Below are 15,177 nucleotides of genomic sequence, written 5' to 3' on the forward strand. Positions count from 1 at the left end.
TAGATCCCTCTCAGAGGGGTTCCCACTTAACTTGAATAGATGTTCTGAGTTGGTCTCACAGTTATGGTCCACTATAAGTATGTTATACTCCATAGCCAGTTGGATGCTAGCTTCAGGGGATACAAGGCCTCTCTCGTGGTTGAACAAGTTGTTATTTCTTGTTAGCCAGAGGTTTCAGAGGTAGTGGGTGTATGAGGTCTCCTCTAGTAAGCTAGTTATTATAGGATTTTTTTGAGGAATCTTGCAAATATCTAAGACAGTTGGAATCATTTATAGAGTCTAGGACAATATAGTTAGGGGAGAGACTTGAGAGGTTCATCTTATGTTAGAATTGGGAAGAAATGGAATAGAGAAAAAAGATATGGGTTATGTTTCCTGGGTAACATTACAACACGAGCATACATCAAGTATGTCCAGGCCAATTTTGTGCAGGTAATTATTAGTAGGTAATCAACCATGGTACATAACCTAGAGAAAGATCTTGATTTTATTGGGGCAAGTGGTTGTCCAAATATGATGATAGTTAGAGTTTTATCCATCTCTATGATAGCTGCGCTCTTTTTTGAGACTATCATAAGTGTTGTTAGTATTAAAAAGAACATTACTAATAAGGGAGCATATGAGAGTATCCTTTTTTATTGTTATTCAAAGTGAGGGGTAGCTATTAAGGATGCATATCACATTTTGGAGCAGCTCAAAAGAGATTCTTCAAATGTCCTAGATGTCATTAGTGAGGATATCTTTGATGGTGAGAGATTTATTTTGTCTCTTGTAGGGACTATGAATGATACCTCTTAAAGCACTCAGGTCGGGATCCAATTATCAGCAACGAATCTCACTTTGTCCCTCTTTTGGACATTTTAATCCCATCCAAAGAAGTAATTTTTCCTGCCATTCTAAATGTTAATCTAAGTTCTCAAAACAATGCCCTTTCTTCTCCTATTTTTGGTTGGTCTATGGTATTTTCTAAAGTGAATTTGGTCCCACAGTCCACTGGGGTTTTATGAAAGTCTTTAGGCTAGGATGGCATATAAAGTTTTATTTTCAACTTAGCTTTTTGCAAACCTAGTCCATCATGCATTTTTCTTTTGGTGGTGATATACAAACTAAGGAGGTAGAGTTTCTTCTTATCAACATTACTTCTCTAGATGAAGTCTCTTTGAATTTTATTGATGCTATCAGTGATACTAGTGGGAATTTTGATAAACTGCATGATATGGGTAGGAAATCTACTAAGAGTGGCTTTGTCAATCATGTTAAGGTTCTTAGTTTTCCATCAATAAGACTATTCTTCATCTTATCTAAGATGAAGTAAAATTTAGTGTTTATGGGCTTTTTGGTAAAATAGGGTATCCTAAGTATTTGCCAAAGTCAGAACTGGTACCAATGTTGAGGAGGTTAGAGAAAAGAAAGGAAGTGCTATTACGTATTAATGGCCCACATAATTTTGGTAAGAAATTTACCTTGTTTCCCAAATAAAGTATTAAATTATTCAATTAATTTCCTCCAAGTTATGTATATATGGTATTTCTTTGATGGCAAGAAATAACTATGAAAGTCCCTAGGGTTAAAGTTACTTTTCTAAGAGTCCCTAACCTACCTATAAATACATCTGTGACTCTATCAGTCTTGTATAACTTTGATAGGCATAGTCTAGAAGATTTAGGTGTCTCTTTGCATCTTTTCTTTTAAGGTTTTGACAAAGATGATTCTTTGAAACACTTGAACAATAATGGCTGAAGGTACATTTCTATTTATTTTTCCGTTGCGCATTGGCTCTATGTATGTGTTGAAATTTCAATAGTGTCTGCATTACAGTTCCCAGAAAGATAACTTTAGATTTAGAGTTATTTTTTCTTTGATGGGATTGGATATATAATATGCTTAGAGTGTTAGTAATTGAGAGACAGCTAGCTTGGTCATCCCTGAAAAATAAGGTGAGATCATTTACAACTAATAGGTAGGAGATTTTTTGGGCAACTAGTAATAAAACTGATGGAAGTCTAAGGTTTAGATCTAATGTTGGGTCTAGTGTGGTAGAAAAAGGAAGTTTTCTTCCAAATGGAGATAGAGCTAGAAGTCATACAAGACATAATGAGCCTGGTCAGTTTGTGAGAAAGTTGAAGAATATGAGAGTACACTTAATGAAGGACCACTTCAGCCCATCAAAGGCTTTTCTAGATTAATTTTTAGAATCATATTGCTGTGCTTGCATTTTATTTTCTTGAAGTGTGAAATGTACTCTTGGAAATTAATGGCATGATCACTTGCTTTTCTAGAGAAAAGGAAGCTAGCTTGACTAAGGCCTATGATATATGATATGAAGGGATTGATTCTATTCACAATGGTTTTATAGTTGGTGTTGACATTCCAATGGATATAAAGTTTTCCATAGTGTTACATTGCTGCACTAGGGGATAAGACAGAGAAGGATGGCAAACTGGTATCAGAGCTAGGTTCGATTATTCTCTTGGGGATGGCAACCATAAAGTACGATGTTCCATTGTTGGATCGCAACACCAGATTTTCGTTATGGCAGGTTAAGATGCGAGCTGTGCTAGCACAAATGGATTTGGATGATGCTTTATTAAGGTTTGATAAGATGCCCTCACCATTGACGAACGAGGATAAATGACGTAAGGATCAGAAGGCTTTATCTCAGATCCACCTTCATTTATCCAATTAGATTCTACAGGATGTTTTGAAGGAGACCACTGTCGCTGCGTTGTGGTTGAAATTGGAATCGTTGTGTATGATGAAGAGCCTAAAAAGTAAGTGGCATCTCAAATAATGACTTTATTCCTATCGTATGTCTAAGGGTGCATCCTTGGAGGATCATCTTTCTGTATTTAAGAAAATCGCCTTTGATTTAGAGACTATGGAGGTTAAGTACGATGAGGAAGATCTTGGGTTGATTTTGTTGTGTTCGCTGCCTGCATCATACATGACCTTTAGGGATATGATTTTATATAGTCATGATACCCTGACCATAGATGAAGTCTATGATGGGTTGTTTTCTAAGGACTTAAGAAGATGGTTTCCTTGTTCGAGGAAGAAATCGTGAGAGGAACTCTGGAGGTGATGATAGAAGTAGATCAAAATCCAAAAAAAGAAACAAACCTGTAATTACTGCAAGAAGAAGGGTCACATCAAATTCGAGTGTTGGAAGTTATAGAATAGAGAGAAAAGAGAAGCTCCAAGACCGAAGGGAAACCAACTAGAGAAGTCTGGTGAAGGTAGTTTTTTTTAAGATGGCGGTAGTGATGGAGAACTCTTAGTTGTTTCTGTTAGTAACTCCAAACCCTATGAGGATTAGATTATTGATTCAGATCATATTTCATATGTGTCACAATTGGGATTGGTTTACAATATATGAAGCAATCTCTAAAGGTGTTGTGTTGATGGTAAATAACATACCTTTCAAGATAGCTGGTATTGGAGAAATCAGAATTAAGATATTTGATGGGGTTGTGAGGACACTTAGTGATGTGCTGTATGTTCTAGACCTGAAGAGAAATCTTATTTCCTTGAGTACCCTTGATTCAAATGGATATAGGTACACCGGTGAAGGTAGAGTCATGAAGGTTACTAAAGGTGATCTTGTTGTGATAAAGGGACAGAGAAAGACTGCAAATTTGTATGTCTTGCAGGGCTCTACGGTTATAGGTGATGTAGTAGTTTCTACCTCCCATCTATCAGAAAGTGCCGTTGCTAAACTTTGGATTATGCGCCTGGGGAATATAAGTGAAAATGAGATGCTGAGATAAGCAGGAGAAGGCTTCTTGATGGGCAAAGTATTACCAAATTGGAGTTCTTTGAGCATTGCATTTTTGGGAAGCAAAAGAGAGTCAGATTCACTAAAGGCATCCACTCAACTAAAGGCACACTTGATAACATTCATTCTGATCTCTGGGTCCTTCTAGAGTACCTTCTAGAGGAGGTACAAATTATTTATTGACTATTATTAATGACAATTCCTGAAAAGTTTAGGTGTTCTTCCTGAAGCAAAAGAATAATATGTTGCCTACTTTCAAGGAGTGAAAGATTATGATTGAAAACAAATAGGAAAGCAGGTAAAACTTCTTCGGACTGATAATGGTTTAAAGTTATGTTCTAATGAATTTAATGCTCTGTGCAAGTTAGAAGGAATTGTGATTGTGAGGCACTTGACAGTTCGTCATACTCTGCATCACACTGGTGTGGCTGCACGAATGAATAGGACTATAATGGAGAAGGCGCGTTGTATGATCTCTAATGCTAGTTTACCTAAGTCTTTTTGGCCCGAAGCTGCTTCCATAGGTTGTCTTCTTATTAACCGTTCTCCCTTAATCACGATTGATAAAAAGACTCCACAAGAGGTATGGTATGGTACTCCTTCTAGTTATTCTAATTTGAGGATATTTGGATGTCCTGCGTATGCTCATATTGATAATGGAAAGTTAGAGCCTAGATCTGTCAAGTGCTTATTTATGGGTTATAAGCCTGGTGTTAAAGGTTATAAGCTGTGGTGTCCAGAAATTAAAAAGGTTATAGTTAGAAAGGATGTTACGTTTGATGAAACTGCTATGCTTTGAGCTCCCTCCGAATCTAGTGCTTCACCTCCAGATGAGCTTGGCGACATGAATCAGCAAAAGTCAAGCACCCATGTTGAATTGCAAATTAGAGCAGAGTCTACACCTGGCCTGGAGATATAGAGTGGTACTATTTCTTCTTCACCACCAGTGATGCCAGAATATTCTATTGCTAAAGAAAGACTTAGAAAAGATATTAGACCTCCTCAGAAGTATGCTGAAGTTTATTTGGTTGCTTATACATTGAATGTAGCAGAAGGTATTAATTTCGGTGAAGAACCTTCTTCTTACTCAGGGGCAGTTAGTTGTGATAATTCCAGCTGATGGATGATTGCTATGCAGGAGGAGATGGAATCATTTCATAAGAATGGCATATGAGATTTGGAGAGATTGCCTAAAGATAAGAAAGTTGTCCATTGCAAGTGGGTATTCAAGAAAAAAGAAGGAACATCGGGAGTTGAAGATGCAAGGTACAAAGAAAGACTAGTTGCTAAAGGCTACAGTCAGGTTCCAGGTATTGACTTCACAAATGTGTTTTCTCCAGTTGTAAAGCATAGTTCAATTCGAGCTTTGCTTGGTATTGTGGCCATGCATAATCTTGAGCTTCAGCAGTTGGATGTCAAAACTGCATTGGACATCTATATGCAGCAACCAAAGGGCTTTGTAGTCTCAAGAAAGGTGGACTATGTATGCTTGCGGAAAAAGTCTCTTTATGGCTTAAAGCAGTCGCCCAGACAGTGGTATAAGAGGTTTGACTCTTTTATGACCTCTCATATGTTTTAGAGGAGTAGTTATGATAGTTGTGTCTACTTCAAAGAGGTAAGTGATGGTTTGTTCGTATATCTTCTCTTATATATTGATGATATGTTGATTGCAACAAAGGATATGCGAGAGATAATAAAAGTCAAAGCTCAGCTCTGCAAGGAGTTTGAGATGAAGGATTTAGGAGCAGCAAAGAAGATTCTTGGCATGAAAATTATGAGGGATAGAGAGAAGTGTAAGTTATACTTGAGTCAGAAAAGATATATTGAGAAAGTGCTTCACAGGTTCAATATGCGAAATGCCAAGCCTGTCAGTACTCCATTGGCAGCTCGCTTCAAAATCTCGGCCACTTTATCTCCAAAGACAGATGATGAGCGTGACTATATGTCTCTAGTTTCATACTCTAGTGCCATCGGGTCCCTTATGCATGCAATGGTGTGTTCCCGACCAGATTATCTTATGTCGTCAGTGCAGTTAGCAGATACATGGCAAATCCTGGCAAAGAACATTGGAAAAAAGTTTAGTGGATTTTTAGATACTTGCATGGATATACTGATGTTTATTTGCAGTTTGGGCAAATTAGATATGGAGTAATAGGGTATGTTGATTCTAATTTTGCAGGGAATCATGATAAAAAGAGATCCCTTACATGTTATTTTTTCACCATTGGTGGTTGTGCTATTAGTTGGAAAGCTACCTTACAGACTATGGCTGCTTTGTCAACTACTGAGGCAGAGTATATGGCTATTACGGAGGCTTTCAAGGAAGCCATTTGGTTGAAGGGTCTATTTGGTGAACTTAGTAAAGACTTACAGATTACTACGGTTTTTTGCGACAGTCAGAGTGCTATCTTTCTTATGAAAGATCAGATGTTTCAAGATAAAACAAAGCACATCGATGTTCGGTATCATTTTTTACGTGAAATTAGTGCTTGTGGTGATATTGTGGTGAGCAAGATTAGTACTCATGATAATGCTGCTGATATGATGACCAAGACACAACTAAGTGCTAAGTTTGAGCATTGCTTAGACTTGGTTAGTGTTAGATGTTAAGATGTGCCCCTAGAGGCTTTTGTGGAAGAGGTGGAGAGTTTGACTTGAAATGGATTTGAATTCTGAATTAGAATTCGTGTTAAGGTGGAGATTGTCAGAGTTGTGACCCAAATTCTGTTGATTGGGCCCTGAAATTTTCGCGGTGCTATCCATTAGATTTTTGGGTTTAGGATTTATTTGTATGCACATATTATATAAGTGCATTTAGAGGGTTTGTTTTGGGCATTCAGAAATTTTTTCATTCTCCACATTGTACTCTTCATCAATTATAGTGAAACCTCCTTTGCCTCTGCCCGTGGTTTTTCCCACGAGGGTTTTCACATAAATCTGTGTTGTTCTTGTTTTCTTTTACTTATGGTTTGCTTTATTTCTGCCCGATAGGTATGTGGTGGTGGGATAGAGGGGTAAGCTCCTAAAGGTGTGTTCCATGAGGAAGTTGAGTTGCCCTGTGTTCATCATATTTTGTGTACCCATCATTTGGGCATAATGTAGCATCTGTCCGCAAATCTCGGTGCCCAGTCCCTTGATTTTCCCGTCCGCACCATCTTTGATGATCTGGGCTGACTATGTCTTGTCCTACACTATCAGGACTATTGGTTGGTCCCCCACTATTACACAGTGTGAGATCGACTTGTTATGGAGGATGAGCTCCATCCAGGATGTTGGGGCTCTTTCGGAGGTGGTGGTGCTGTTACAAAGACTAGCGGTAAATTGCCATACAACTTGTATTTTTCCCATACAAGTTGATGATTGCGGAAAATTGCCAAGGTTGGTAAATTCTTCGTTTGTCTTCCGGAGTGAGGGGTATTGAGTCTGAATCATTTGCGAGATCAATAGTCCCACAGGCGATCTGTGGGTTGTAGATCATGTTGAGCTCTTAGCTTTTATTTAGTAGAGCTACTTTGAAGTGTTGCTCTTTGAATTGTCCTGAAGTTGTGGAGTCTTCATCTATACAACTAGTGCAATTCGGTGGTTTCGGTGGTTCTGGTCGGATCCGGGGTGGTGATCCTATGGTCCGGTGTGGAGACATGGCCAACTCTAGGGGGTTTCTAGACGGAGAATGCACATGAAAATTAATGGGAAAATGCTGGAAATGTAGGATCAATTGAACATATCTCTCTTTTCCCCTTGACGTACGCGAGGAACTTTCGAAAATAACCTCTCTATTTTTTGAGAGATAGAAGTAAATTCTATCTACATTTTATCTCTTCGAATCCCACACATGAAATTACATTGGTTCCACTCGATTGACCCGAGGGTCTTCCCAAAACGACCTCTCTATTTCTTGGGACATAGGAGTAAAGTTTGCTTGCATTCTACCTCTTAGATTCCACCCATGAAATCACATTGAATATATTTTTGTCATTGTTGTAGTCTCTTTCTTATCCACTCGATTAACCCCAGGTTCCTTCCGAAACAGTCTCTCTACCTCTCAGAAGGTAGAGGTAAGATCACTTAATCTAGACCCTACTTATGAAATTGCACAGAATATATCGTTGTCATTATTATTGTATTCTCTCTTTTCCATTAAACTGCGTCTGCATTGACAATTGATTGCAGGAGTTATGACTAGAAGCAGCTTTACGACTGGACACGGCTTGAGAAAACTCTATGAGAAAAGATCGAAATCCCTTGGTAAACTTTTTTTATGTAACAAATAAATAGGTATAGGTTGTGTTCGGTACGAAAAATACTTTTCTTGATTTTTTATGAAAATATTTTTCAAAAATTTTGACATCATTCTAGCACACTCATAGTGACTTTACTCATTTTGTCTGTTACATAAAAACTCCCTCCGTTGAACTTTATTTGTCACGTTTCGCTTTTCTCGAGTCAAATTTTATGAACTTTAACTACCATTTTAAGATGTATTTTTTTATCGTATTAATACGAGCAGGGTTGCCATTTTTTAGTATTAACATTTTTCACTAGTTAAATCTGTTTTTCTTTTTCTCAGAAAACTCTCAGCCTGCAATGGTTTCTTCCTCTGCTTCTCCAGACAGAGAGGAGTGGGACAATGTTATTGCCTTTACTGGATCGGCTTCGTTGGAAAAGGCCGGTCCTCTTGTTGGATCCGTTGACGTCGCTGAATCCATGGATGAGTATTTGTTTCGTGTTTCACTCCCTGGTGTTACCAGGGATGAAAGTAAGTTCTACGTATGATTAAGATTTTCTTAAGTAATCACCATTTCTTCTTATAAGTCTAACCGTTTTAATACATCAAGTGTCCTTCTTGTCTGTGAACATATGTTCTGTATATGAATGTAACTTATTGATACATTGCAGAAATAAATATCTGTATGCCTTCATTTTCTACTTCTCTATACAGACGAGTGTTCCATTTTTTTCACTGATTAAAAAATGCTTGCTTTCTAGCTAGGACCATGTATTACTTGCCTGGACTCGTCAAAAATGTCAGCTAGTGCATGTCGGATTCGCTAAAAGTAGACTATTTTTGAAGATTCCGACACGGTTATGGCATGTTAAGTGAGGAGTCTGCTCAACTTAGATGGATATATTCTTTTAATGAATGTTTTTGTTTATAACATTGGGTTGCTCTTGTTTTGACCCCACAAAAGGGTTTTTAATGTTTCCTCTAACGATTGTAGTCCATCATTTTAAGCTGCTCTTTTTATGTGGTCAATAAATGTCAAATTGCATCCATATGAATCGAATTGATGGTTAAGATATCTTCCCGTTCATGTGGTTACAGAAGTCATAAGCTGTGAAGTTAGACCTGATGGGAGAATTGTCATAAAAGGAGAGAGCGCGACCGGAGAGAGCACGGTTTGCAAGCACAGTATGGTTTTTAAGATGCAAACTCAGAACTTATGCCCACCGGGTGAATTTACTGTTTCAATCCAGCTACCAGGTCCAATTGATCATCTAACCTCAGATTGTGTTTTTGGAACTGACGGGATTTTTGAAGGAGTTGTGAAGAAAAAAAAAAAAAAACAGGTCCTTTGAGGGGCAATGACATATTTACATCAAAATCTTTCATCTTTGTAAGTACCTTTACAGTCCAAAGTACTTTGTTTGGAGTTGCATGTGCATATTGACATTATATCTGAACCAATTATGTAATTCTGCCTTCCTGATTTATGAACAATCATTCTGCATAGTTTTTGGAATGTGAACATATTGTTTCATGTTGAGCTTCATAAAGCTTTCATTAATCACTACTACAGAAATGTTTCTTTTCCCGAACCTAATTCCGTGTTTCGCTTGTAGATGATTGGGAGAAGCCAAATTTAGAAGACCAGGAGCAATGCTCAGTTGATTCCGGGAACTTTCTGCAGCTTTTAGCTTTATTTCCATCATGCTTTAGTTCTTTTGTGTGTATGCCGTCTTGTTCTTTCCATTGTTAAGACTTATGGGCATGGCTAACCGAACTTAGGCACTTCTACTGATTGGGTTCAAACTTATAGACTTTGTGTTTTGTATTTAAAGACCATGTATTTTGTCATTGGTGTTTAATTGGTTTGCTATAGTACTCTTATACCCGGCAGTTCAGTGTTTGATTAGGAAGGGGAGCCTTGGAGTACCCGGTAAAGTTGTAGTCATGTGACCAGGAGGTCACCGTTTCAAGTCATGGAAACAATCTCTTGCAGAAATGTGAGATAAGGCTGTGCACAATAAACCCTTGTGGTTCCGTCCTTCTTTGGACCTCCCGCATAGCGGCAGCTTTAGTGCATCGGGCTGCTCATATCAGTTTTTTATTAGGTCTAAAGGTAGTTATTTAGTGTAATCGTACAAGGTGTTGAATAGGGCATGTTGATGATGATTTTATAACAGTAATACTACAGGTTGATGACAAATTCAGTGTTGATAAACTAGTCACATTGAATGAGTTTGGGATATTTGTACGGGATAATGACTAAACTCAAGTGACAGCTACTTTTTTCCATTTTGGTAGAAATATTTCTTTTGACCAAACTTCTAGATTTTAATATAACCAGACACTTCGAAAATGTTTTTTTTTTGGCAAAGATATTTATCGTACGTAGTACTAAACAACTAATTGAATGTGTCACATACAGGATGATTCCAGAGTCTATTGATCTTTTTGTTTTTAATAAAACCGTGTATCAGAATAATTTGTTCGTACCTCGACTAATTCCGTAAGTATTTGTTACTTCCCAAGGACACATGCATTAGGTAACTCTGTCCACCAAGACCTGGATAAATGGAAAGGAATCACCTAGTAGTATGTCTCCGCTGAGATTTGAACCTAAAAATTATTTTTGTCTCACTTATTTGACCACTAGGCCATTCCCTCGGTTACATCATTGCCACCTCATGACTGTTGGGACAAAGTGTTGTAGAATATAATGTCGCTGGACATTTAAACCGTTTCTTGACAAAGTCCTGTAGATGGAAGTTCAGTTTAGGTGGAAAAAAATCATTAGAGAAATAGACCACAACATCGATAAGTACTGTTGATCTCATATTAGGTTATATACTATGTCTGTTATGCAAATTTTATGTTTCGAGGCAGTTATTTTATATATTCCCTTAGGAATAAAATGGTTCTTTTTCCGAAGGACTACAAGAATGATTGGTTCCTAAATTCCTATCAAATTAGCACTCTTATAGATTCAATGCATGAAAGGGACGTTATAGTGATGGAACTAGTATATAATATTGTAAAAAAGAATAACGTGTATAATTCAGAATACAGTAAACCAAAGGGCTAGGAAAGGTGCTGAAGATATGGGGAAAGAAAATCCAGTAACTGGTGGATCGATATTTGTGGAGAAGAGAAAACACTGTGTGATTTATCCAGCCACTGGCAGTACGGTGGCAGAGTCTGTGGAAAGAAGAAACAAGAACTGGTAGAGTATATCTGCTCTTTGTTTGTGCAAAAGGTAGCTGACAAGCCAGAGGTGACTGCTCAGTCATCAGTTGAGCAGAAAACAATGGAGACTACTCTAGCATCAGAGCCATGGAATAAGGTACACGGTAGAGCAGCCTCAAAATGTCTACACCAGGAATGTTAAGCTGCAGCTTGAAAAGTAAAATAACATTGCTGAAAGTATATTGAAGGAGAAATCTAGAATGCATTGGTTACAACTCGGAGATACTAATAAATCCTACTATTATGCAAGCTTGAAGAGTATAGTGAGTCACAGCACTATCAAAAGATGCAAACGGAGTGATGCTAACAAAGAAGGAGGTCACAACTGAAATATTGAGTTTCTACAAAGGTTTATTAGGTACTGCAGCACCATAACAGGTTAGTATTGCCTCTCATGTTATGCAACAAGGCCCTGTGTCGGGAAGGAAGCATCAACATGGCCTGATAGAACCTGTCACTAAAGAGGAAGCAATAAAGGCCCTAAATGATATTAATGACTCCAAAGCCCCATGATTTGATGGCTATAATGCTTGATTTTTCAAAAGGGCATGGGACATAATTGGAGAAGAGGTTATATGTGCAGTCCTAGACTTCTTTACTACTGGACAGTTGTAATTGCACAACCATTACATTGATTCCTAGGGAGCAGAACCTACTTGTTGTCGTACCATGCTATACAAACTCATCTCTAAGGTTTTGACTCATAGAATGCAGCAAGTGCTGGATTTTCTTGTGTAGGAAAAATTACTACAATTTTGATATGGAACTGGAATTAATAATAGTAATAAAATAGTCACAAATACTGTGTCATGGCAAGCCACTGCCTTGAAAGCGATTCCTGATTCTAGTGCAAATCTTTCTAGCCGATCGCTCCCCAAGGTTCCACTGCTACTTCTAAACATGTGCACTCGTGGATGGAAGTTTGGAGATTGCTCAAAACTATTGTCCAAAAGTAGAGAACTTAGGAAGAAAGGAGGAAAATGTTTTTCTTTCACTTTGTTGGTGTATTTCTTCTTTTTTAGTGTGTCCTGTGTTCACCAAAGACATGGTTTATATAGGATGCAAAAAGCTATAGCAAGAATAAAGTTAATGGTATTAAAGTACCTTTAATTCAAAGTACAATCAAATCAAATGTTACAGATACTTGTTTTTCATTTGGAACGGATATGTAACAAAGGAGACAAATAGAGTAGAAGAAAGTATGTTTATTTGATGAGACTACAGTGGAGTTTATATACTGAAATAATCAAAACTAGCTTAAAGTAACTCTAAGAATGTAGGGACAGATAACTATGGCTACACAAACTAGCACCTAAATAAGTTGAACAAATCTAATCCTAATCAAATTATATCTGTAGTATTAGTATATGTGCACAGTAAAACAATGTTACAACACTGGTAAAACACTAATGCTAATGCACTATTACGCCCCCTCAAGTTAGGTGTGAAGAGACAACACGTAACTTGGGAAGCATTAGCTGGAAAGCTGGCTTGGACAATGGTTTGGTAAGTGGATATGCAAGTTGATCAACAGCGTGTATGTACCTCATTTGGACCAATCCATTGCGGACCTGGTTACAAACAAAGTGAAGATCAACCTCAAGGTCCTTCATTTTGGTATGATGTAACAGATTCTCGTCAATGTACGTAACTCCACGGTTATCACAAAGTATTAAAGGTGTAGCAGGAAGTGACCCATGAAGATCTTTGAGCAAGTGAGTAACCCAATTTGTTTCAGACAAGGTGGAATCAACCGCACGATATTCAGCATCAGTGGATGATCTAGAGATAGTAGGTTGCTTACGAGAACTCCAGGATATGGGCGTTGTGACCAAATAAACAATGTAGACTGAGATAGAGCGACGATCATTGATGACACCTACCCAATCAGCATCAACATAGGCATAAAAAGCAGTCGATTTCTGTGGGGAAATACGAATGCCATACTGGGATGTTTCTTTAAGGTATCACAGGATCGCTTAATTTCCTTCCAGTGAAGCATAGAAGGAGAGGTATTGAACTGAGTAAACTTTTTTAAATAGTATGTGATGTCAGGTCAGGTAAATGAAAGGTACTGAAACTTACCGAGCACACTTCTGTATTATTTTCCAAGGTGCTCCATCATCAACTAGTAGGGTCTCGGACATGGAATACCTTTGTAGTCTTGCATCTAAGTGTCATGTAGAATCTCCTGTATATACTTGGATTGACTGAGAAACAAGCCATCAACATTCCTGTGTACTTCCACACCTAAGAAATAGTGTAATAAACGATGGTATTTGAGAGAATTTTTTTTTGAAAGAGAGGTAACAACATGTTGAATGAGTGTTTCATCACTGCCAATGATTATGAGGTTATCCACATAGATTAAAATATAAATAGTGACCCCCATATTGTGCAGAACAAAGAGAGAATTATCACACTCAGAATTATCAACAAGAGCCAGGTGATTAATCTTTGGACTTCCTCTAGGAATACCAAATCTCTTAAATTTCTTCTTCTCCATTAATGCATTCAAAGCTCTAGACATCACTTCTGCACACAGAATAAAAAGAGTAGGGGACAAAGGATCACCTTGCTTTAGACCCCTAGTTGATTTGAAGACACCTTTTGGCTGTCCATTCAGCAAAATGGACTACCAAGAACTACAATTACATTCCAGGAAGTATTAATTTATAACCTAGAAGAATTGTACATAATTATACTGATTGCCCTAAAGTTTTTCAATACTCTTCATGGACCTAGTATGCTAACTCATAAAAATTTTCCCATTATAATCTTCCTAACAATTCTGGGGTAGTCATGGATTACTAGGTGAAGAGAGTGATGGAATAACTTACCTCGATGATAAAACTGTCCCAGCCTTATAAAAGTCACCCTCTAAAGCTCTGGAATGAAGTTTTTGAGTTTAAGAGTTGAATCTTGAAATATAGGACATAAACATGCATCCTACCTTGCGTTTGCAGCCACACGACCCATTTCTCACTACAATGGCTTTACTATAGGGAGATTAATGTCGTTGTGGTGATCTGCCACCCCTGAAATGAGAGTGAATATTGGAACCAGAAATTACCCAGCCCACTACGATGGGACTCCAACTGCTATGTTAGTCTCACTATAGCGGGAATTCCATCGCTGCAGCGGTCCTTAACTAGTATCTCAAGGAGAGTTGCATTCCAGCTTCATTTTCACAACACAAAATCATTAACTTTAGATATAACAAAGCAACCCAAAGCGGCAATTCTTAAAATCACATGCTACGACTTTATTTTTAGTCTCAGAATTTTTCTGCTAAGATCTAGATTACTAGGTCACCCCTAATGGAACACAACATCCCAAAGCACAATACTGTTAAGCAAAATCCACAAAGAATAGGAACAACATGAATTTTCCATTTTAAATATGGGTGTCAAGTGGGCCGGGACCCGCCCGACCCGGCCCTCGTAAGTAACCCGGTCCGGTTTGACCCGGCCCAATAAGCCTAGGACTTTAGGGTTCCGGGTCCCGGGCCGGTTATTTTTTAAAAATGGGCTTGGCTAACTCGGCCCGAACCAAGCCCTGTCCAGGCCCGCCGGTTAACCGGCCCGGCCCGGATAAATAAAAAAAAAAAAAAAGAGATTTTGGCTTTTGGGCCAAACTAGCCGTTTTTGGGTCCAAACGGCTAGTTTGGGCCCATTTATTAAAAAAAAAAACTTTAAAAAATATTTTTTAAACCCAAAAAAAATTTATAAATACCCTACAACTTCAAATCATTTTTCACACAATTTTTCATTCTCTCAAATCTCAATTCTCAATTCTCAAATATTCAATATATTTAATTTCTTAAAGTGTTCAGTTTAATTTTTTAATTTTTCGTTTACAAAGTACGAGCGGAAGTTTCTAAAGTCGCAATCTTCGGATACTTCCAAAATTTGGTATTGGCGTTCCATCTCTT

General features: G+C 37.9%; 1 protein-coding gene and 1 long non-coding RNA gene across 3 annotated transcripts in view; one reads left to right on the forward strand and one right to left on the reverse strand.

Annotated features, from left to right (window-relative positions):
* Positions 1-9,851, forward strand: part of LOC124886992 (alpha-crystallin domain-containing protein 22.3-like) — a 67,783-nt gene extending 57,932 nt beyond the window's left edge. For both annotated transcript variants that reach the window (XM_047396049.1, XM_047396050.1), the window contains exons 2-5: positions 7,946-8,020; positions 8,343-8,531; positions 9,099-9,390; positions 9,617-9,851. In XM_047396049.1, coding sequence (XP_047252005.1) covers positions 7,951-8,020; positions 8,343-8,531; positions 9,099-9,352 — 513 coding nt within the window. In that variant the 5' untranslated portion in view covers positions 7,946-7,950 and the 3' untranslated portion in view covers positions 9,353-9,390; positions 9,617-9,851. The remainder of the gene's footprint in view (positions 1-7,945; positions 8,021-8,342; positions 8,532-9,098; positions 9,391-9,616) is intronic.
* A 2,582-nt stretch (positions 9,852-12,433) lies between these two features.
* Positions 12,434-14,593, reverse strand: LOC124886993. The gene is made up of 2 exons (XR_007044395.1): positions 14,084-14,593; positions 12,434-13,493 (listed from the first exon to the last, which is right to left on the reverse strand). It is a non-coding gene; the product is annotated as an uncharacterized LOC124886993 (long non-coding RNA).
* Positions 14,594-15,177: the final 584 nt, after the last annotated feature.

The sequence above is a fragment of the Capsicum annuum genome, chromosome 9 (assembly GCF_002878395.1).
Source record: "Capsicum annuum cultivar UCD-10X-F1 chromosome 9, UCD10Xv1.1, whole genome shotgun sequence".
NCBI classification, from domain to species: domain Eukaryota; kingdom Viridiplantae; phylum Streptophyta; class Magnoliopsida; order Solanales; family Solanaceae; genus Capsicum; species Capsicum annuum.